General features: G+C 40.0%; 1 protein-coding gene across 4 annotated transcripts in view; it reads right to left on the reverse strand.

Moving 5' to 3' along the window:
* HLCS (holocarboxylase synthetase) overlaps positions 1-23,023 on the reverse strand; it is a 127,675-nt gene that overhangs the window by 72,432 nt on the left and 32,220 nt on the right. For all 4 annotated transcript variants that reach the window (XM_075197234.1, XM_075197235.1, XM_075197233.1 and 1 more), the window contains one exon: positions 7,477-7,748. In XM_075197234.1, coding sequence (XP_075053335.1) covers positions 7,477-7,748 — 272 coding nt within the window. The remainder of the gene's footprint in view (positions 1-7,476; positions 7,749-23,023) is intronic.

The raw sequence follows: 23,023 nt of genomic DNA on the forward strand, positions 1-23,023 counted from the left end.
AGAGTACATGCAGCAGCCAAGAGTTCTGCATATTTAGTATCCACATAAAACTTGCTAATTTACACCATAGCCCAATTTCCAGAAGATAACCAATTCCATAGCATGAAATACTAAACACATACATTACACAAAGTACAGTATGGGCAATAATGAACACATTACACAAAATGCCAAAGAAACAACAGATCCCCCCCAATATTTAACTTTTTGCTGCCTTTTAAGCAAAGTTATTTAAAAAAAAAAAAAAAAGCGCAGTAGGTTTATCTCTTATTTAGTAAATGTCCTGGCAGGGAAACATTTTGTTGTAGTTCAGACCAGGAAGGATGCAGGGAGACATTTTGTTGTGGTTCAAACCAAGAAGGATGCAGCCACATATTAATTATTATATAAATCAAATTCTTACATAACATGTACAGTATATGTAATTGCTTGCACTTTTCCTAAAACTCTGATGGAAGTATTTTTTTTAAAATGTACACACACTAAGATCCTTATAACATACCTCCCAACAATTGTACTTCGTAAAGTAGCACATACCCACGTCAATGGGAGAGGGGGCACAATAGTGTCATATTAGAGGTGTGTCCACAACAATGGGTCCTGAACAGGGGGTGTGTCTAGCCTTCTGAAGCGCTAGGCTGCCCCCAATTTCAATAGATAAGATAATACACCGCTCGTTCAATCTCAACAGCCACCACCGATATTGAATATCTTATTCAATATCTAGGGTCCTATATAGTGAGTCCTATATATTGTATATATAAAATATACCATCCTATATATTGTACTTTCCTATATATACAGTCCTATATATTGTATAATATATACAGTCCTATATATTGTATATATAATATATACAGTCCTATATATTGTATATATAATATATACAGTCCTATATATTGTATATATAATATATACATTCCAATATATTGTATATATAATATATACATTCCTATATATTGTATATACAATACACAACTATACATCCTATCCCATGATTCAAAGGGTGCTGTAAAACCATTCCTAGGAAATCATAAGGCATAGAGAAGTGAGTGATTAATGCTCATCATGTTATGTTTACAGGTCACGTAGAACAGAATTATTAGACTATTGTTTACACTCTGCAATTGTAGCAGCAGAAACTCAACAGTTTAACAAAAACTTAAGAGAAGACTGATGTGTCAGTGAGGACAGGACTGCATGTGACAGGGGCAGTGACATGATGTGAGGAGGGGAATGGAGGCAGCAGGAAGCCACAGACTGAGAGTTATAGAGTGGAAGGAGCAGGGTCCCCCAGCAGCACAGAGTATATCAGGAGATGAGTGATGTGTCAGTGAGGACAGGGCTGCATGTGACAGGGCCAGTGACATGATGTGAGGAGGGGAATGGAGGCAGCAGGAAGCCACAGACTGAGAGTTATAGAGTGGAAGGAGCAGGGTCCCCCAGCAGCACAGAGTATATCAGGAGATGAGTGATGTGTCAGTGAGGACAGGACTGTATGTGACAGGGGCAGTGACATGATCTGAGGAGGGGAATGGAGGCAGCAGGAAGCCACAGGTTGAGAGTTATATAGTGGAAGGAGCAGGGTCCCCCAGCAGCACAGAGTATATCAGGAGATGAGTGATGTGTCAGTGAGGACAGGACTGTATGTGACAGGGGCAGTGACATGATCTGAGGAGGGGAATGGAGGCAGCAGGAAGCCACAGACTGAGAGTTATATAGTGGAAGAAGCAGAGTCCCCCAGCGGCACAGAGTATATCAGGAGATGAGTGATGTGTCAGTGAGGACAGAGCTGCATGTGACAGGGGCAGTGACATGATGTGAGGAGGGGAATGGAGGCAGCAGGAAGCCACAGACTGAGAGCTATATAGTGGAAGGAGCAGGGTCCCCAGCAGCACAGAGTATATCAGGAGATGAGTGATGTGTTAGTGAGGACAGGGCTGCATGTGTCAGGGGCAGTGACATGATGTGAGGAGGGGAATGGAGGCAGCAGGAAGCCACAGACTGAGAGTTATATAGTGGAAGGAGCAGGGTCCCCAGCAGCACAGAGTATATCAGGAGATGAGTGATGTGTCAGTGAGGACAGGGCTGCATGTGACAGGGGCAGTGACATGATGTGAGGAGGGGAATGGAGGCAGCAGGAAGCCACAGACTGAGAGTTATATAGTGGAAGCAGCAGGTTCCACAACACTATTAATGTGAAGCTCTTGTCAAATTAATGCAGTAAGACTGTTGGGTTAAATGCACCTTTATGTGACAAAAGAGATTCTAAATCCAACTTGTTCTAACAATGCACTGTTCATTCTTACAGGAAAATTGAAGAATTGCCTTTAGCTCCTGATGAAAACGTATCACAGAGACAATAAGAAACTGCTGGGTTCAGACATAAGAAGCAATTACGAGCGTGTCATGTTAGAATTAGTCATCAGCTTAGTGACTGCTTATAATGATGTGTCAAAAGGCAAAGGACGGCCAAAAAAAGGGAGGTCGTTTTCTGGAGGCTGCCCGGCTCGTTTGCTGCCTGACGCTCTACGCACAACTATAGCCAAAAACAACTGGTATAAACCGAACATATATAAAAATAAATAAAATATACATATCTAAAATAAAAAAAAAAAATAAAAATCAATGCAACAGGAGAGAAAAAAAAAATGGGATGGAACTAATTTAAAGGCTGAGTGACCTCACAGTAGAGAAACAGCCGGAGTCTAATAAGAGTCAGTGTGTATATGTTTCCACCCGGCCTGGTAAAGTGCCAGTCAAAGCTCCGAGTCAAACAACAGGTGGAAGCGATTAGTCCTGTCATAGAAAGTTTGAAAAATGGATTCTAGGCCCGAGCTGACTAAATTGAATTTGACAGTGTTGTCCTAAAGATTCAGAGTAAAGGGGGGGAAAAAAAAATCTATAGTTTAATTTGGAATCCCTTGATTATTCATTAGATCTCCAGATGGCTTTTTGTTGATGTTTTACATATTAATATATATGTTGTGTTATTGTTGGCAAGGTCGGACTTGTTCTGCGGTTAGAATCGGACTGGGCTTCTTAGTGTCCTCATTAGTAGAGGGAGAGAAAGCAGACTGTTTATGGTAGACAACCGGGCGAGTTCCTCTTCTAAGGAATCTATTAGATGGACCCTCGTTCACACGTAATATTCTAAGAGAGTCCTAAACTAAAACAATGGAGACAGCTCGTCAGTCCGTTCATCTGTACAGATCACACCTACCAGCTCTCAATTTTACTTGTTCTTAGGGGGGTATTCAATTGACCGCGAGTATATTTTTTCTTCCCTACAGCGTTAAAAACCCGCGGGTGATTTTTTTTCTTCTTTTTTTAACTGCTATAGTGACCGTTTTTAGTTAATCCAGTGCGGAAAAACAGGGAACGCTGCCCCCGCGCGTTAATCATTGTGCTTAATGATTAACGCGCGGGGGCAGCTTTCCCTGTTTTTCAATTGAATCGCACGAGTTTTATAGGGGAGTTAACGCAGTCATGTATAACACAAAAAAAAATATTTTGCATACATTTTCATACATTAGTTTGCATTACACATTGAGAATATCTACATTACAGTACTTTCTTTAGCGTATGTTTTTTTATTTAACTATTTTTCACTATAGAATCATCTATACCATGTCAAAACACATTAGTGCAAACATATTTGTACCAAAAACATACATAAATATATTTAATTAGTGATTTTTATTTCTCTATTTTTTCACAAGAAAATCAACTTTTACATGTTAGGCATTAGTGATAAACATAGTTTATCTATTTTTTTCTCATTATTACATGATTTCAAAGTTTTTTTATTTTTATCATACCCCAAAGAGGTGCGAGATAAAACAGCATATTGGTCTGTTTAACGCGCAGTGTTAAAAAACAATTGAATAGCTTTTAACGCAGCTGCCTCTCACACACCCTATACTTTCAATAGACCTTCTTCTGGAGCGTGAGAGGACTGTTTCATGAAAAAAAACCGTAGCGTTAAAAATGGAATTGAATCGCGGGTAAAGTTAACCCGCTCGAAAATGATAAAAACAGCGTTAAAATGACTTAATGCAGTCTTAAAAACAAACAAAAAACTTGCGGTCAATTGAAAAAAAAAATAAAAAATAAATAAATCAATTGAATACCTCCCTCACTGACACATGAAATCACCTATTTTTTTACCAACTGACAATAAATATCCTCTTTTCTTATTGTGTTGCTCTCAAATTCTCATAGCTGGTGGCACTAATTAAAAGAGATTCAGCAGGAGGTACAAACAATACAAAATCTTTACTGCCCTAATTCCATATAAGCTAACTGAAAAACATCAGGGATGTTTATGCTACAATTAGAGTGCAAGCTCTTGGGGCCAGCTTATTTCTTCTTGCTGTTGGACAAACTCCTTAACACTGTGCCCTTTTCCTTTGCCTGTTCCTTGTGATATCATAAACTATCGGGTACAGTGATGGTGATAAATAATTACACACATGTATGGCTGAGACAATAGTCGTCTATTTATTCTACAACATCATATCAGAAACCGTTTTTCCAAGAACGTCAAAAAATTCTCACGGGTATTCAGGACGGCACAGAGCAGAGGGAAACAATACAGTCTGGCTCAGAAGCAATTTTGTACTAGAATCCGGTCTCTGCAATACTTAACCCAACTGAACCTCAGCCCGTTCAGCCAATCTATCATCTTCCAAACTCCGCAGACCTATTGTGCAACTCGGCCAATCATTTCTTAATATATATAATAAAACTGCGCCATCCTTCACAGATAGTAGGGATAATATTTATAGCCAGTGTTAAGTCCGACAACAATACCACCAAACAAACACGTCAAATAAATAAAAAACTATTATATAGTTAAACCAGATCTAAAAGCGCATACACTGGAAGTTAAGTTAAACTATCATGAAATTCATTTATTTGTATGATTTAGGATTTTGACCAGGTCTGGCCATCCTGTGTCTCTCCAAGGTGTTGTGAAACTACAAGTCCCAGCATGCCCCACAAGGTATAGGCTGGCTATCTGCCAGCAAAGCTTGCTGGGGGTTGTAGTTTCGCAACACCTAATGGGACACCAAAAGGGAGACAGGTTGGCCAGGCCTGATTTAGACTGTTCAATATTCGGCTCTGTATCACTTAAAGACAGGCCCACTATGTCTCTACAAGAGACGTGTACAGCAGTCAGGTCTCACTTTATCTCTTGTTCTTCATGTAGCCTGGCTCAGGTCATCCAGGCTTTAGGTAATAATATCACCTAAAACATGGCTGGCTACCTATTCAGGGATATTTATGAAAACTGGTATAAAAAGGAAAAAGGTGTGGCCCACAGCATCCAATCAGATTCTAATCATCTACCTAACGCAGTACAGAAAATGTAAGTAAAGTCCTGATTGGTTGCCAAGTGCAACACCGATTGACAAGTGACAGGACATTGAGATGGAGGGAGAGAAGGAACAAAAAACAGCAATAAACACATATACACAGTTTGCCAGTGGTGTCACAACTATAAGCGGTTTATATCATGTTGAAGTCAATATATTAGATTCATAAGAAAACATCTATTAAGGGGAGAGTAACCTCAAGCATTTGTGTGCTTAATTGTGCTTAGTAGAGGGAAATATTTCCATTATTGTTCAAGTACTATTTACTATTCCTACTCTGCAAAAATAAAATGCCACTCGCCTCACACTCTCTTCAGTCAGGCTTTTATTACCAACATGGAGACTAAGGTGGTCAAAGATTTAATCACTGCTTAATCTAAAGTCCATTACTCATTTACTCACTAATTCCCCTGGATCTCTCTGCTGTATTTTACACTGTTGCCCACTCTCTTGTCATACAAACGCTACAATCCCTAGGTCTTCAGGACACTGTCCTATCCTGGGTCTCATAATACTTCTCTAATCGCTTTTTCAGCGTTAGTTTCTCTGGATCTACCTCCGCTCCACTTCCTCTATCAGTTGGGGAACCACAAGGCTCTGTCCTGGGGCCTCTGCCATTCTCTACACCACTTCTCTATGCGGATGACACCAAAATTTACCTGTCCTCTCCGAATGTCTCACCAACTGTGTTGGCCCAGATTACTGACCATCTTTCTGCCATTTAGTGTGGGATATCATCATCATCTATTTATATAGCGCCACTAATTCCGCAGAGCTGTACAGAGAACTCATTCAGTCCCTGCCACATTAGAGCTTACAGTCTAAATTCCCTAATACACAGACAGACAGACTAGGGTCAATTTTGATACCAACCAATTATCCTACCAGTATGTTTTTGGAGTGTGGGAGGAAACCGGAGCACCCAGAGGAAACCCACGCAAACACGGGGAGAACATACAAACTCCACACAGATAGGGCCATGGTTGGGAATTGAACTCATGACCCCAGCGCTGTCAGGCAGAAGTGCTAACCACTTAGCCACTGTGCATCCCTTAAACTCACTCTTTCAAAAGACTGATCTAATAAGATTTCCACCAGTCAACAGAATCTACCCAGCCGACATCTATTAACGATTACATGCCCTACACCTCAAACTGTCTGCCTAGGTGTCATCATTGACTAAGATTTGTCCTTTGTTCCCCACATCCAATCTGTCTCCAAATCCTGTTACATACACTCGTCACATTCCTGTACCACCTTCTTAATCTTAGGCTGTGCTACCCGATTACCTCCATCTACACATTTCTTGCAATACCTAAATTAATTCTCTTTCTATACTCAAGCAATCCTCTGACCAACATGGACCATAAAGTCCATTTAACACTTCATCCCATTGTTGTCTGCTGCCACCAATAAGCTATCTAAGGCACTTAGTCTTACTCCTTATGTAATGCAAACTTAATCATATACTTATCTTAACCCAGGATTGGTTTTAATAACTTTATGTCTCTAAGTAAAAAAAGAGAGCGTGGCAACATGACAATGCCATATGGAGTGATAGTTGGCTAGTAATAAATGAATGGGGCTAGCATGACTTTTCGGTTCTTAGTAAAGCAAACACTAACATAGACTATAAAATTCTTAACTAATCTATTTAGGAATTATACAATTATTAGTACTTGAACTATCCCCTGGTAGGGAACAGGAATAGTATCAATGAAGGGCAGTGGTTTCATATAGAATGCGATGTGTTATAGATATATGAAAACGAATTAAAGTTCATTATATGTTTAATGGGACTGGTGGTTCCACAACAGCCAAAGGTTCCGCTCTAGGCTTTAAAGTAGTAATCGGATTGTACGCCATAGGTGGAAAAATCAGTATACAAACCAATAGAAATTACACCAACACAAAGACTGGATTATGAGCCAGAGGTAGTTAAGAACCACAATCACAAATTGTTGACCAGTTCTGAAGAATGTTACATTGAATCTAAAATGGAAAATGCACTTGTATCTGCTTTACACTATTATTATATAGGAACATTTCACATCACGCACAAGCAAGGATAAAGCATAGCAGGTCTACAACGTACCCATCCAGAAGGCTGAAGGTAGTGGTGGTGACGTCAGCGTACAGCACAATTCTCCCAAGCTTCTGCGTTCCGAGGTTCTCTCTATACTGTTCCAGACTGAAGTCGTCAGACAAGAAGCCATCACCTCCAGTGATGAGGGGAGCTAGAGATGGGGTGATGTCTACATCATGTTGGGGAGATTCACAGACTTTCAAAGACATCTTGCTAGATTTTATTAATCCATCCTTGTTGGTCCTGGATTCCAGCCACTGGCGAACCTCAGGATACTTATCCTATAATGAAAGACACAAACACTTAATATTACCCGGTGTTTTACTCTGCTATTATGGAGTTTATTATATTACACTACTATGTGCGGCACTGCGAAAATCTTGTGGCGCCTAACAAATAAATGATAATAATGATATACAGTTCTTATATTACGCTACTATGGAGTGCATTATATTACGCTACTATGGAGTGCATTATATTACGCTACTATGGAGTGCATCATATTACGCTACTACGGAGTGTATCATATTACGCTAAGGGGTGTATCATATTACGCTACTAAGGGGTGTATCATATTACGCTACTAAGGGGTGTATCATATTACGCTACTACGGAGTGTATCATATTACGCTACTACGGAGTGTATCATATTACACTACTACGGAGTGTATCATATTACGCTACTACGGAGTGTATCATATTACGCTACTACGGAGTGTATCATATTACGCTACTACGGAGTGTATCATATTACGCTACTACGGAATGTATCATATTACTCTACTACGGAATGTATCATATTACGCTACTTCGGAGTTTGTCATATTACGGTACTATGGAGTGTATTATATTACGGTACTATGGAGTGTATCATATTACGGTACTATAGAGTGTATTATATTACATTACTACAGAGTTTACATATGTACACACACAAATATATACATAACATAATCAAGGTTAGAGATCCTTTAATAAACTTTCCCTATGTTAATTCATAAATGAAAAACATCACAATAAAAATAATGTATGCCGGCCTTTAATACTATTATTATTATGGTAAATTTGTAAGGCGCCACAGTGCTCCGCAGCACCGTACAGTAGGGAAAACAGGACATAGATAAAACAGGGACATACAAGGTAGACATATGCAGACATGACAACAAGGGCTGGGGTTAGTAGAGTAGGCACAGTGTCTACAGCTCTGTCACAACGAGGTCCAGGATACTGACAGGGGGGTGCAGAGGGTCACACAACTGAACACAGATGGTCGTTCAGTCAATCCTAAAACTTATCCAAAAATCCAAAATGCCTTTGTTAATATTTACATGTAAAAGACCTACTGGGTCTTTTTTTCCCCCAAATTAAACTACCTATTTAAAACTGTTAGTTAGCTACACTGTAGAAAAGTGTATCTAGCATTACTGGAGTTGAACAAAAGTCCTCTTTCAGGTGTAGGGTTTTGAAGATTTGTCCTTGGTCTTTCATATCATATAATTATTAAAGCTGCACTACCACCTATGGAAATTATATTATCATCATCCCCCCAGATGGAGTTCCCCTGAGGCTGCTGCAAGCAGCCATTTATCTCAGGGCTCTAGATTCCTCACCAGATTGCTGCTTGTGATTGGTCATCCCGCTCATACCCACCTCTGCCATATAAAAATAGTGATCTAAATAGATTTTCCATGTCTGCATTACAGAGATGGCAGAGTCCCAGGATACAAATGGTGCATGTACCAGCTGATGCGATGGTTCAGTCAGAACTGTAAGTTAACATCAACAATCTGTATTTAAGCTAGATGTCCTGTACATTTAGGTCCAAACTAAAAAAAAAAAATAGGGCTCACTATATTAATTAAGGAATGCATGGGGCAAACATACTGCCATCGTTAAAAGATTAACAAAAACAAAATTAAACCTACACATGAAAAGGGCAAACTAGAAGGAGCTGTAGGTGATAGAACACAGATTGTAAGACACTTATACACAGGGCTCTGTGAGGTGATCTCATAGGGGTAAATTTATTAAGCTGCAGGTTTGAAAAAGTGGAGATGTTGCCTTCAGCAACCAATCAGATTCTAGTTATTTATTTAGTACATTCTACAAAATGAGAGCCACAATCTGATTGGTTGCTGTAGGCAACATCTCCAATTTTTCAAACCCGCAGCTTGATAAGTTTACCCCCTGGTCTTGCTGAACTACAAGTAACAGAAAACTGGTCTTAAATGGGTGTATTTCAGTAGTCTAAGGCTATATTGGTGGAAATAAAGGCTTTTTCTCAATAACAAACAGTAGCGTCAGCCATCTTTAATGAATATGCAGCCTATTAATACACACATAATAAAGACGCACATGAGATAGCAATCATTAGCATATCAACTAATTAGGGAATAGTGACATTACTGAGAGATGAGGCACTTTGTGACACATCATTATTCAGGAGGGTTCAGCCTGTCTATTTATTAGAAAGCAGTGACTTAATGTAGGCAGCCATTTTATGGGCTGGACCAACATGGGAAATCCATGACATCACTTAAAGAAGCCTATAACAAAATGGCTGCCTGCACTGTGTACAGGTCTTAGCAGCTTTGTTTTGTCATTTGTGTTTTCCACAGGAAAGTTCCAAGACGTCAGGAGAGGTTATGTCCTGGCCCACATATTGGCCATTTTTCCCAGAATGTGTTGCCAGTTTTGTCTGTTTTTCTTGTCATTTTCTGTCAGTTCTTAATTAGCAAGTTACACTAATCCAAGGAAGGTACACCCCACGTTTTAATATAAATAAAAATCATTACTATGTACCTCTACCTATATCGTCTTCGTTTACTTCCCTAATCCCCTTAAACGTAACTCTTACAAGCTTGGCCATCTCTACTTGTCGCTTTGTCAGGTTTCCTTTGCTCTAGTTGTATATTCTTATGTAGTTGCTCTCATCTCTGGTGTTGGTTTTTACTGATTTTATTGTTTTTCTAAATAATATAAGATGATGATGATGATGTACTGGAAATGATCATACTACAACCAACCGAGGGGAAATACTTCTTCACTATAATACAGTCTATCTATACACCCATCAGCTGAGAAGTGAAGTGAAGAACATTGATTATCTTGCTACAATGGTACCTGTCCAGGGTTGGGATAGATTAGGCAGTAAGTGAACAGTCAGTTCTTGAAGTTGATGTGTTGGAAGCAGGAAAAATGTACGGATCTGAGTGACAGGGAGCAAATTGTGATGGCTAGATGACTGGGTCAGAGCATCTCCAAAACAGCAGGTCTTGTGGGGTGTTCCTAGGATGGAGTGGGTAGTACTCACCAAAAGTGGTCTAAGGAGGGACAACCAGTGAACGGGCAACATGGTCATGGGCACCCATGGCTCACTGATGCGCATAGGGAGTGAAGGCCTAGCCTGTCTGGTCTAGTCCCACTGAAGAGCTACTGTAGCACGAATTGCTGAAAAAGTTAATGCTGTCTATGATAGAAACACACAGTGCATCGTAGTTTGCTGCATATAGGGATGCGTAGCTGCAGACCAGTCAGATTGTCCATGCTGACCCCTGCCCACCGCCAGAACTGGACCATGGAGCAATGTAAGAAGGTGGCCTGGTTTGATGAATCATGTTTTCTTTTACATCGTATAGACAGCTGGGTGCATGTGCGTCATTTACCTGGGGAAGAGATGGCACCAGGGAAGAAGCCGGTGGAAGCGGTGTGACACTCCGGGCAATGTTCTGCTGGGAAACCATGGGTCCTGGCATTCATGTGGATGTTACTTTGACATGTACCACCTGGCTGAACCTTGTTGCAGACCAAGTACACCCCTTCCTTGGCAACGGTATTCCCTGATGGCAGTGGTCTCTTTCAGCTCAGCAGGATAATGTGCTCTGCCACATTGCAAAAATTGTTCAGCAATGGTTTGAGGAACATGACAAAGAGTTCAAGGTGTTGAGTTGGCCTCCAAATTCCCCAGACCTCAATTTGATCAAGTATCTATAGGATGTGTGGGGAATACATGTCCGAGTCATGGAGGCCCCACCTCTAATAGGACTTAAATGATCTGCTGCTAACGTCTTGTTGCCAGATACCACAGGACACATTCAGGGGTCTTGTGGAGTCCATGCCTCGACAGGTCATAGGGGGACCTACAGAATATTAGGTGGGTGGTTTCAATGTTGTGGCTGATGGGTATATATATATATATATATATACACACACAGTTATTGTATTACAGAAGAGCTTGCCGAATGTAATGTACAAGATGCTGGCTCACAGTGATGTAACACAACTGAGGATGATGCAGGTTTCCGTGCAGAGTTCCAGAGTCAGAGTGAAAAGCATGACCTGTGAATGGACGGGCCTGTGAGCAGTTTCCTCCTTCACGGATAGTAAAGCCAGGTAAATCACTGGCAGAAACCCATATGTCTGCAACACATCAGCCTCTGTCAAGGTCCCATCAATGTGTGGTTTATCTCAATCCCACACTGTATTCTGTATCTAACCTCCAAATTCATTCTGGCTGCAGCGTTATATCAAATCTGACCATCCCTCAGGAAATAAAACCTGGGCGTTTATGGAATATGTTTCCTGATTTAAAGAGACTGCAGAGATTATGACATCATACATACAAGGTATATATTAATGTGTAGAGTGAACGTGTAACAGATGACACGTTTTATAAAAACAATGTGATCATTCATAAACCACAAAGGCAACACCAGCACTATATTTACACTAAATCCTTAAATGTAATTTTGCAGTACTGAGCAACAACCTCCAGGTGGCGCTGAGGGTTAAACTGTTTACTAATAGCATTTTACAGCAGGAAACGGCTCCACAGAAGGATGTAGCTGAATCTCTGGATCATGTAGGCAAACAATTGCTGTGACTCAAGTACTGTACACTAACCGTGCCTCTTTTATGCAGCATATTCTATAGTCTTGCTAGTCCTGTCTCACAGCAGAACACAGCTCCACTTTACTGCAAAATCTTGTTCCACTGGTTAAGATAGTCCCACATCAAATTACCCCAGTCCTGCCTCCGTTTAAACCGGCTCCAGTCCCGCCTCAACTTGCCCCCTTTCCAGTCCAGCCTCAGCTTGCCCCCTTTCCAGTCCTGCCTCAGCTTGCCCCACTTCCTAGTCTAGCCTCAGCTTGCCCCACTTCCCAGTCTAGCCTCAGCTTGCCCCACTTCCAGTCCCGCCTCAGCTTGCACCAGCTCCAGTCCCGCCTCAGTTTGCACCAGCTCCAGTCCCGCCTCAGTTTGCACCAGCTCCAGCCCCGCCTCAGTTTGCACCTGCCCCGCCTCAGCTTGCCCCACTTCCAGTCCCGCCTCAGCTTGCCCCACTTCCAGTCCCGCCTCAGCTTGCCCCACTTCCAGTCCCGCCTCAGCTTGCACCAGCTCCAGCCCCGCCTCAGCTTGCCCCACTTCCAGTCCCGCCTCAGCTTGCCCCACTTCCAGTCCCGCCTCAGCTTGCCCCACTTCCAGTCCCGCCTCAGCTTGCACCAGCTCCAGCCCCGCCTCAGCTTGCCCCACTTCCAGTCCCGCCTCAGCTTGCCCCACTTCCAGTCCCGCCTCAGCTTGCCCCACTTCCAGTCCCGCCTCAGCTTGCACCAGCTCCAGTCCCGCCTCAGTTTGCACCAGCTCCAGTCCCGCCTCAGTTTGCACCAGCTCCAGTCCCGCCTCAGTTACCCCAGCTCCAGTCCCGCCTCACTTCAGATGAAATTATATCTTCCATTCCCCCAGTTCAAGTACCCAAGACACCTAGGTAGTAGGATTGTATCCAAAAAAGATAATATAATAATTCACATGATTATAATTAAAACAAAAAAAAACAACAATGACCCATAAAAAGGTGCTATCCAAGAGATGAATTCAAATAACAATCATATCTCAAGATTACACAAAATAAATCAAAACAACGTCCAATAAACAATCCAGGTGCCACAACAATAGTGTAGCGCAGTGGTTCCCAAACTGTGCGCCTAGACTCCCTGGGGTGCCTTGGAGATCTCACAGGGGTGCCTAGGCCAGGGCAAGTGGTAAGCAAGGCGGGGGACTACTTGGTAATTATTTTGGCTTAGGGGTGTCTTGAAAATGTTTTGGAAATCCAAAGGGTGCCTTGAACTGAAAGAGTTTGGAATCCACTGGTGTAGTGTATATCCCAGAAATGTTTGTGTCCTCAGGAAAAAATATATGACCCGATTCATTTGTTGGATGCAAGTCCTTGTGTGTCGTAACTTGCGTGAAATAGCTCTGCGCAAGCTCAGATACGACCGTAGCCAATGACCACAATCACATGCAGTTCATGTGTGAACACTAATGACACTTACGACTACGATTTGAAGAACTGGAAGAGGTGGACAGACGGGGCGCTATAGAGTAAGGGCGTGTCCACGGAGATGCAGACGATCCAAGTCCTGAGCTTCTCGCAAGAACACTTGTATGCAAATGAGATTATAAAAATGGATTCTATGTTGCGTGGCATTAAGAACGTCCCGAGATGTTTTTAATGTTTAAAAAAAATTGAAAATAAAATTAAAAACACTTTTTTTTTATTAATGATTAAAGTATTATGAGCTGCTAATTTTCTTTATATTTTAATTTATTTTTTACATGCGTTCTGATGGGACTTTATATTGCACATAAGCATGTGATCTGTTAGCAAACGACATGTAATGTTTAAGCAGAGGGAAGTTACATCCAGATTTAAATAAAAAGAGTATACAGAGATACGTTTGGATTTGACCACGGAACTAGGTTCAAGTTCTGTGCTCGTCTTCCTAACACAAGTTGCGTGCAGTTTGTGTCTGACCAGGAATTAGACCCATAATGTGCAAAAAAAAGACAAGGACATCATCATAAATTTCAAAATATAACAATATTCGATTTTTCAATGTAATTTTATGGGAAAAGCAGAAATTCTGATCATCAGTCAGGGTCCCCCCTGCAGGATTTGGGGACCTTCCACACGCTCAAGTTGCCCTTTGGCACATCACCATTACGTCACCTCTGCTCCAGATACGCTTTCACCTGAAGTAATCACCGCTAATCTCTGTGACATCAAGGCCTAGGGGAACCTCAAAAGCTTCCCCAAACAAGCTACGGTCCAACCAAATCTCCAATACCACTGCAACTGGCGGTGATGGTGGAACAGTATGTGAGTGTGCTGCTCCTATAGCATGGAGGAGGGTAATAAGTGTACTGAAAGAGTGTGGAAGGTCCCCCAATCCTAAGGGGGGAACTGGTTGTAGCGTTAACTACTGGTCACCAAGCTCTCACCTGGCACACGGTCTCCGATGACCATCTCTTTGTTCCCTGACACTGCCATCTCTCCTAGCGCCCCTCTCCTCCCACATATATAGAGAATTAAAAAAAAAAAACTACACAGCTTAGCGAGTTGAAGCGCTCACGTAGGAGTAAATTGTATCCAAGAGCTGGGAGTCAAACATAATATGCGGGGGCTGGCCCCCAAAATTGTGTTGGACTCTAAGCTCCTGGATTAAACTTGCTCCCAATGGAACGCTTATACTAGATAAGCTGTGTTGTGGTTATTGGATTTGCCAAGGAGGATGATACTTGGACCACAGGATGGTCTATTTGTAGCCTGCACCAGAATAATTCAGTGAGTAAATGACATTGAGTGTATCTTGGACTTTTGCATTGAAATGTTCACACTCTGCTCCCTCCCCTGGCACCTTGTCCTCTCCCACAGATTTCTCCAAAAGGGAAATACTAACACATGGAAACCCTATATGAGATGTGCTCAAACCCAGTCCTCAAGAATTACCCAACAGGCCACGTTTTCAGGATTTCTGTCTATAGAAACCGGTGGGATAATTACAGACACAGCCAAATAAATTAACACACCAGTGCATGATTAAATAAATCCTGAAAACATGAACTGTTGGTAGCTCTTGAGGACTGAGTTTGGACACCTCTGCCCAATATTACATTATACTCTGCCTACAGCATATATTATACATAATACATTTAAAACAAAGACGAATCCTGGTATCATCAATGAAAACAATAATGATGTATTCTATGTATACCAGGACAGTTTCATGAGAACTGGTATACAATATCACTATGCCTGCATGACCCATATAATGTGTGCATATATATTATACACAGAAAACCAAACATGCACCAATTTCCAAACTCGTTATTGTAACATAGGCTATAAAGTTATTAAAATGTATTTCTTTATATTTTTTAGGGGGAGGAGAAGGGTGTTTGTTTGAGGTTTTTTCTTGTTAAACAGATTTTTTGCACAACATTACCAAATTGGCTCATCTTTCCATAGGTCATCTCCTAAAATACGAACACATTTTTTTTATTTTTTATTTTAACTCTGAGACTTTCCAAATTCACAGCCATGAATTACACCAGGGGGTATATTTACTAAACTGCGGGTTTCAAAAAGTGGAGATGTTGCCTATAGCAACCAATCAGATTCTAGCTGTCATTTTGTAGAATGTACTAAATAAATGATAACTAGAATCCGATTGGTTGCTGTAGGCAACATCTCCACTATTTCAAACCCGCAGTTTAGTAAATATCCCCCCAGGAGAGAGTATGTGAATGTTTCCACAGCTACTGATACTTGGGTAATGAACAGCATTTTAAAATAAAATCTGTCAGTGGCGATTCTTGTAAGTGTCGGGGGCTTAGCGCACGGAATAAGGAATATTCATATCTGTCATAGAACACCCACCTCTGCCCGGCTTGGCCACACATGCCGTTTACTTTAGGCAAACATAACACACAGAGGACTGCCTGCTTATCGGCTTTGCAGGAAATGCTTCTCAACGGCAAAGTAGATCTGCTAAATCCAATCATCTCACCTTCCAGACGCCGGGCGCAGGGAAAGGAAACTCTGATGCTTAGGATGAAAAAGTCAAAAGACAAAAACACCCTTCACTGAAAATAAAATTAAAATTCACAGTAAGGTCCACCATCACAGTAACACGGAAATAAAAAATACACAGACCCCATGTTTAAAGAAGCATGGCAGGGCGGCAAGTGGGACAGAAGGGAAATAGGGAAATTGCCCTTCAAAGACACTCGCTTTTAGTATCATTTGACAAGGGTCAGGGAACCTATTGTAATCATTCTTCCAAACAGAACCCAGTGATGATCAGTTGATGACGTGAGCAGGACAAAGGGTGCCGAGAGGGTGCCCATGTCCGTGCCTTACTTTTGGCCTGGCGGTTGCAGATTATAGTTGTAGTCGGAGTGGGCATTAGCTCCATCCGACACCCCACCTGAGCCACATTAAAGATTGAGCAAAGAGACTTTTGCCGAAGCTGTGCGTACAACCTATGTATCACCAGGGCCTGAGATCACTCTCGGACCCCTGGGCAAGGCTAGGACAACCTATTAGGGCCTTCGAATGTTAGCAAGAGCCAACTCCTGCATCAATGTATAGGCAAGTTCGATGAAGGAGGAGCAAGGAAAATGTAGCCAATCTGAGCACCTAAACGTTAACAAGTGAACAGAGCCGCGATGTGAGAATGTAGGAAGACTGTGGTGTCAAACGCAACGCAGTTCACGCATCCGGCCAGGCCCAGATTACAGGAACTCCCACATAGGCACGTGCTCAAGGCAACACTCTTCTCGCTCTATCATATTCAACATGTTAGCATGTTGTAAACATTTGAACATGCAATGAAACTGTACAGAATTATATTTATTTTATACAAAGCCGTAATACTACCCTCCACCCTCTGCCCAAGAAGTGCATACACACGATAGGCATCTACAGGGCAGATGTTTATAATACATTATTTGAACTACTATAGTTTTAAAATAAAACAAAAATAAAATGTAAAAAGAATAATGTAAGTAGGTGGTCTGCAGATATGTCCAGAACCAGAAGATATAATTATGGATAAAAGATATGCAATTTACAGGCTTGAACGCTTAAGGTTTTACCGAGTCACTAAATATGTGAAATATGTACGTTGATACATACCAAATATCTTCTACTAGGTGACTGCTGCAGCACATGACACGTCTCTAAAACAAACCCACAAGACGAATACGTGTGTAGGTTGTGAAATATGCTGTTAAATCGTTCCATGATTATCCCAGAGGAATAATAACCATCACAATAACATGCCTCGGTCACCGTATTGCAATAAGCTGCTAGTTCTGCATTAATTCTTTACTGTATTAGCCTACTGCTAAGAACAAGAGGGGTGGGCGGTTCTGTGGGCCATCTACCTATCCTGGCCCAACATTCTTTTGTAACCCGCTACACATCTCTTGGTCCCGTCAACAAACGTTTCTGGGGCAGATGTTTTATTTCTGCTAATTTTGTGCAGAACTTTTATTTACCAACAGTTTTCTCAAAATCGTTCACTCTCAGAAGAGCAAACAGTGAGATTTGCTTTGAGATTTATTTTCATATCACAATGGTTTTAATCATGTTATTGATTTTTTTAAAAAACAAACAAAACAAAAAAACAACAACAATATTTACAACAAAAGTATTAACATTTGTAGTTACCCATAATTAAATACAGTGGTAGACATTTAGGAAGACCAGAGGTTTTATTTCATTTAATCTTCCGTCCATCTAATTAGTTGCCGTGGATTACAGCACATTTTTCTGTGCACCGGTTCACATAGATGTCCCTCGGTAGTGATTCTAATGAGCTATTTAGACAGGTGTGGCAACATTGCTAAATATTAGCAGGAGAGCAGTGTAAAGTGACCTCCAAGGGGCAAGGGGGGAAAAGAACACTAAGATATTCCACAGAACTAATGCAAATATTATTGTTTACACATAATACTACTCTTTAAGGTGAGTGCTGCGACCACACAGGTGATTTCTGACATACACAAGGAAACTAAACAGCCGACTAGTCTGCAAAGCAGATTATTCACATTCATTCCAAAATTCCAAACGAGGAAGACGCTCACGAATGTTTATGTAGTAGGTACCAATTAAATATAGCAAGTAAAAGAAACTCAAATAATATACATTATTATAAATATGATTGAGTGAAATCAGATAAACATTATTATATATTAGCTTCTCACTAAGGGTCTGTTTCATTCAGGAAAGTAAGGCAAAAAAATTGAGTAATTTTGATCCTGGACAAACCATGTTACAATACAAGGGGTGCAAATTAGTTTATTATTCTGCATGTAAGGAGAATACTGGCTGCTTTTTCATGTAGCACACAAATAGTTGATAGCTTTATTTTTACAATGAATTTAAAAAAGTGAGCTAGGACATGCCCTACCCCAACTATAAATCTATCTCCCACATTTTAAATTGACCTCCCCTCCAATGCAACATGGTTTTGCCAAGGTGCAAATTTACTCCCTTTTTTGCTTTACACCCCTTAATGAATCATGCCCTAAATCTGCAATGTGCATTTGTATGGCTGTGATAGGGAATTAAGATTGTACGCTTCACTGTGGCAGATCCCAAGTCAATGAATAACCATTCTCCAATTGGAAAATGCTGTATTTTAAACATAAAAGATAATAGATAATAAGGAAAAAAAATAATGAAACAAAATCTAGGCACTGCAATGGGCAGACTAGATGGACCAATTTTACCTGCAGTATTTTCCACTTTAAAAATCAGCTAAAAACTTCCCTCACCCTTAATAGTAGTTTGGTGGGGAGCCCTGAATGACTGCCTGTAAGTACAAACCCTAAATGGTCTTGAAGATACACAACAAACCTGCACATAGATCTATTCCAAGTAAAAAAAAACTAAAGCAACAACGCTAAACTAATATTTTATTTTTAAAATATTGATTATAGGATACAAATCTGTGTTAAAAAGCAAAAAAAACTGTGGCCAGGTCTCCCTCACCTCCCACATAGTCAAGATGAGAGCTGCAGCCTCCAATGGGTTAATACCTGATGTTGCTGTGTCGAATGAGTTAAAACTCAGCACTAAGGTATTAAAAATGTATTAAAGGGTATATTTAATTTATGGGTGCTGTGGTGCCAGTTCGTAACTGGCATGGAACGCCACAAAGGGCTAAGTACCGACGCTGGGCATATAAATATATTTATTTTCAGATTGTTCATGTATTTATTTATGGGTTAATATGGCATATTGGAGGAAGCTTGTTTTTGTAAGAAAGGAAAAAAGGAACTCCCATGCTCATTAAATCTTTTCATCTCAGAGTGACCAACATATCTTTTTAGTCTGAATGCACAGCAGGGGGTCATTACCTTTATATCCTGTTTAGTTTTTCATCCTGTCTCTTAGAACCTGTCTAAATAATGGAACAGCAAGTGATTTGGGAAATCACAGATTGATGTAAATTTTGTTACATTAAAATCATGTTATCTCCAAGTCTAGAGAATATTACATCCTGAGGGTAAACATTTGACGTAATATCTCAGACTTTGGGGTGCCAGCTAGTATCAGGGGGCTGGGTTACACCGTGTCAGAAATTTTATGTGTGTCAGAAGTTATGTATTATACCATCTGAGCTTCTGTAGATCACTAGTCCCACTAATTAGTGCGCAACTGTCCTTATAAGGACTTCTTGAGCTAATAAACATCACTTCAAGATCCTGCTTTGACGCCTACATACCTGTGACCTACAGATTAGGCCACTCTAATCCGTTATCCGGCTGTTCTGAGGTTGGGACCCAGCATCTAATAACAATACCCTGCCCGCTACCATGCAGCACTGCCCAGAGTGATAGGCCAGGGGGAACCATCTACAGCAACCCTGATCTGTAGGTAAGAGGTCAGGGGTACCAGCCCAGGCATACCAGCAAAGGGGTACACTAGCAGCGGCAATTACCCAGAAGGGAGCAGTTCTAGGTGACGGTGAAGGAGCCTAGTGGTGGCAGCAGAGCCCCGCCTACTGCATTTAAAGGGGTGCAATTGGGATAAAGTAAGGGGATGGTGGCAAGGCAAGCCCAGCCGGTCAACAACACCACGACAGGGTGGCATAGAAGGGTCCATCCTGTCAGAAACACATTTTACCATAATAGTCTTGTTTTAAGCATGTACTATAAACGGTCTGTTATTCTCAATCTACACTGACCTCTAGTGTCCAAACTCTACTTCCTAGGAGCAAAATACAATATTCATTCAAAAAGCTAGAACGCCGAGAACAGCTAAACACAGCATACAAAGTTTTCATTGATTCTATACAATTAGGGTAATAGAAACGTAACATAATCTGCAAACATACACGCTATAGAAGAACTAAAAAAGTTATATCGTTTAGTCCGATCTTTTGTTTCTGCGCTGTAGCTTTTGAATTATAGGCCACATTTATCATTATATTGTTTTTATAGCAGAATCTAAAACAACTTTTGGACTATTTGTCTGGATGTAATATATATATATATATATATATATATATATATATATATATATATATATATATCTCATCATACAAAGTAAAAAATTATTAAGTGTGCACTATATACTAAACACAGAACAAACAGCAAACAATTCTAATCTTGGAACCGATTCGTACACAACAAAAAACTTTGCTTAAAAAAAAGAAAAACTCAAAAAATATATTACAAATTTATGTCTACATATTGTTTCTGTAATGAGGCAGAATTTCTTTGAGAAATTAATATTTTTGGTTTTTCACATTTATTTTTCATGCGTTTTAATGATATTCATAGAATTACTGATATAATGCAGCATCAGAGAGCTGGGAGTTTGCTACTGTTCACTAAAAGCTATTATGCAGGCTGAACTTGTCTCCCTTACTAGTGAGTTAATAATGGCACTCTAATAAACAATGGGTGGCTCCAGTGTGTGTAGAGGACACATTTATTTTAAGAAGTGATATTTCTGCTAAAATAACAATATCTGTTTGATGGTGTTAGTGGAAGAAATGTGACCGATTAGTCATTGGTCTGTATAAACACTTTACAATGCACATTATATTAACTGAAATCTCAAGACAAGGGCAGGTACAAAGCACAACTGCACAAATGTTTGTACAAACGGGGAAACCACCAGCACTCTCCCTGCACTCCCGGTCAGTATGGTGTATACATAAAGGGTTTACAGTTTCTAAATCCAGTAAAACAAAAAAAAGGAACTAATCTGGATTTGAACAATTTGTTTCTTAAATGGTTACTTACAAAAAGCAGCCCCAATAAAACACACATAAAAGATATGGTATCGTTAATTAAGAGAATTAAAAAGAGAAAAATACTTCCAAACCAATTTAGTTTTTCCCCAAAAATATTTTCATCTGTTCTCAAATTTTTTACACCTTTTCTCCTGCGAGACTTTGTATTACTTTTAGACCCATTTAACATGATTCTGTAGTTATACATTTATGCATTCATGCTACAGTATGGCAAGTAGTTAATAAATTCCCAGGATCGTCTATAATTTTACGTATTTCTGCTTTGAAGATTAGACATACATAATAAAGCAGCAATTCCGCATTTCTTTCTTTAAATAGCAAATTAAATATTACCTTTTAAGCATGCATTATTTTTAGTTGTTCTTCTACAAATCATTATCTCCTTTTTCAAAATCTCTCTGACTGAGACATAGTCAGTCCGCTACATAGAGAGGATCAGAGCTCTCAGCATGTCATAGGAAGAAGGGGGAGGAGGTCACAGGGTAGACATTGCTCAGAGTGGCGTTCCCAAGGCTCTCAACCATCTACATCATGTGCCGTGTGACCGTGGTTGCCATGGTAATAGCAGAATTCTAAATCATTAATAGTACTCTAGATTAAATAAAATAATTGGTAAACACCAACATCTTTCTAATAACCTGGCACACACCTCATTTTTCATGGGATTGCTGCTTTAACAAACTTGTAAATTTTATAATCTGCACTTGGAACAAAACAAAAATGATTAAAAATGATATCCTATAATATGTCCACATTAAAATAAAGCAAATGCTGTAATATTTAATAAAACAAAAATAAAATTAAAATCAGACATTGCTTAATGCTCCATTTAGTAATACAGAAATTAGTAACTGTTTAAATTTATATTAGTATATGAAAAATAATAAAAAAAGTTATGATATTAACAAATTAAACAATGTAACAACATGAAAATATATTTTTTAATAAACAATTATTATAACTACACCAGTGCTTATAATAACTGGAAGTTCGTGACTATATAATAATGCATGTGTTAAATATACGTAAATGTTAATACTATAAAAACCCTTTGTACTACATTGCCTGCACGTGATTTTTAGTATTCCACAAGAAGGAACATAAATGGTTAATAATAAAAAAAAAAAAAAAAAGGTATAAAACTTTTCAACTTAATGTCACATTAACCCTTATACAACCAACCAGAGTAAAACGGAAGAAATTTCAGAACGTTGGCCTCTAAAACATATTATAGGCTTCCATGATCTGTTTGAATAATAAAAGTGTTCTTCTGTCACTTGGCAAAACATGCAAATGCTGCAGATTAAACATCTAACGCAATTCATGCAAAATAATTGTAGTCATAATAAACTTTAAATTGCTAGCAGCACGGTTTTGAAAAATTGTTTGCCTGCCACTGCCAAATACAAGAACACAAACCGTGCTTGATTTCACGGATATCAACA

The sequence above is a fragment of the Mixophyes fleayi genome, chromosome 2 (assembly GCF_038048845.1).
Source record: "Mixophyes fleayi isolate aMixFle1 chromosome 2, aMixFle1.hap1, whole genome shotgun sequence".
Taxonomy (NCBI): Eukaryota; Metazoa; Chordata; class Amphibia; order Anura; family Limnodynastidae; genus Mixophyes; species Mixophyes fleayi.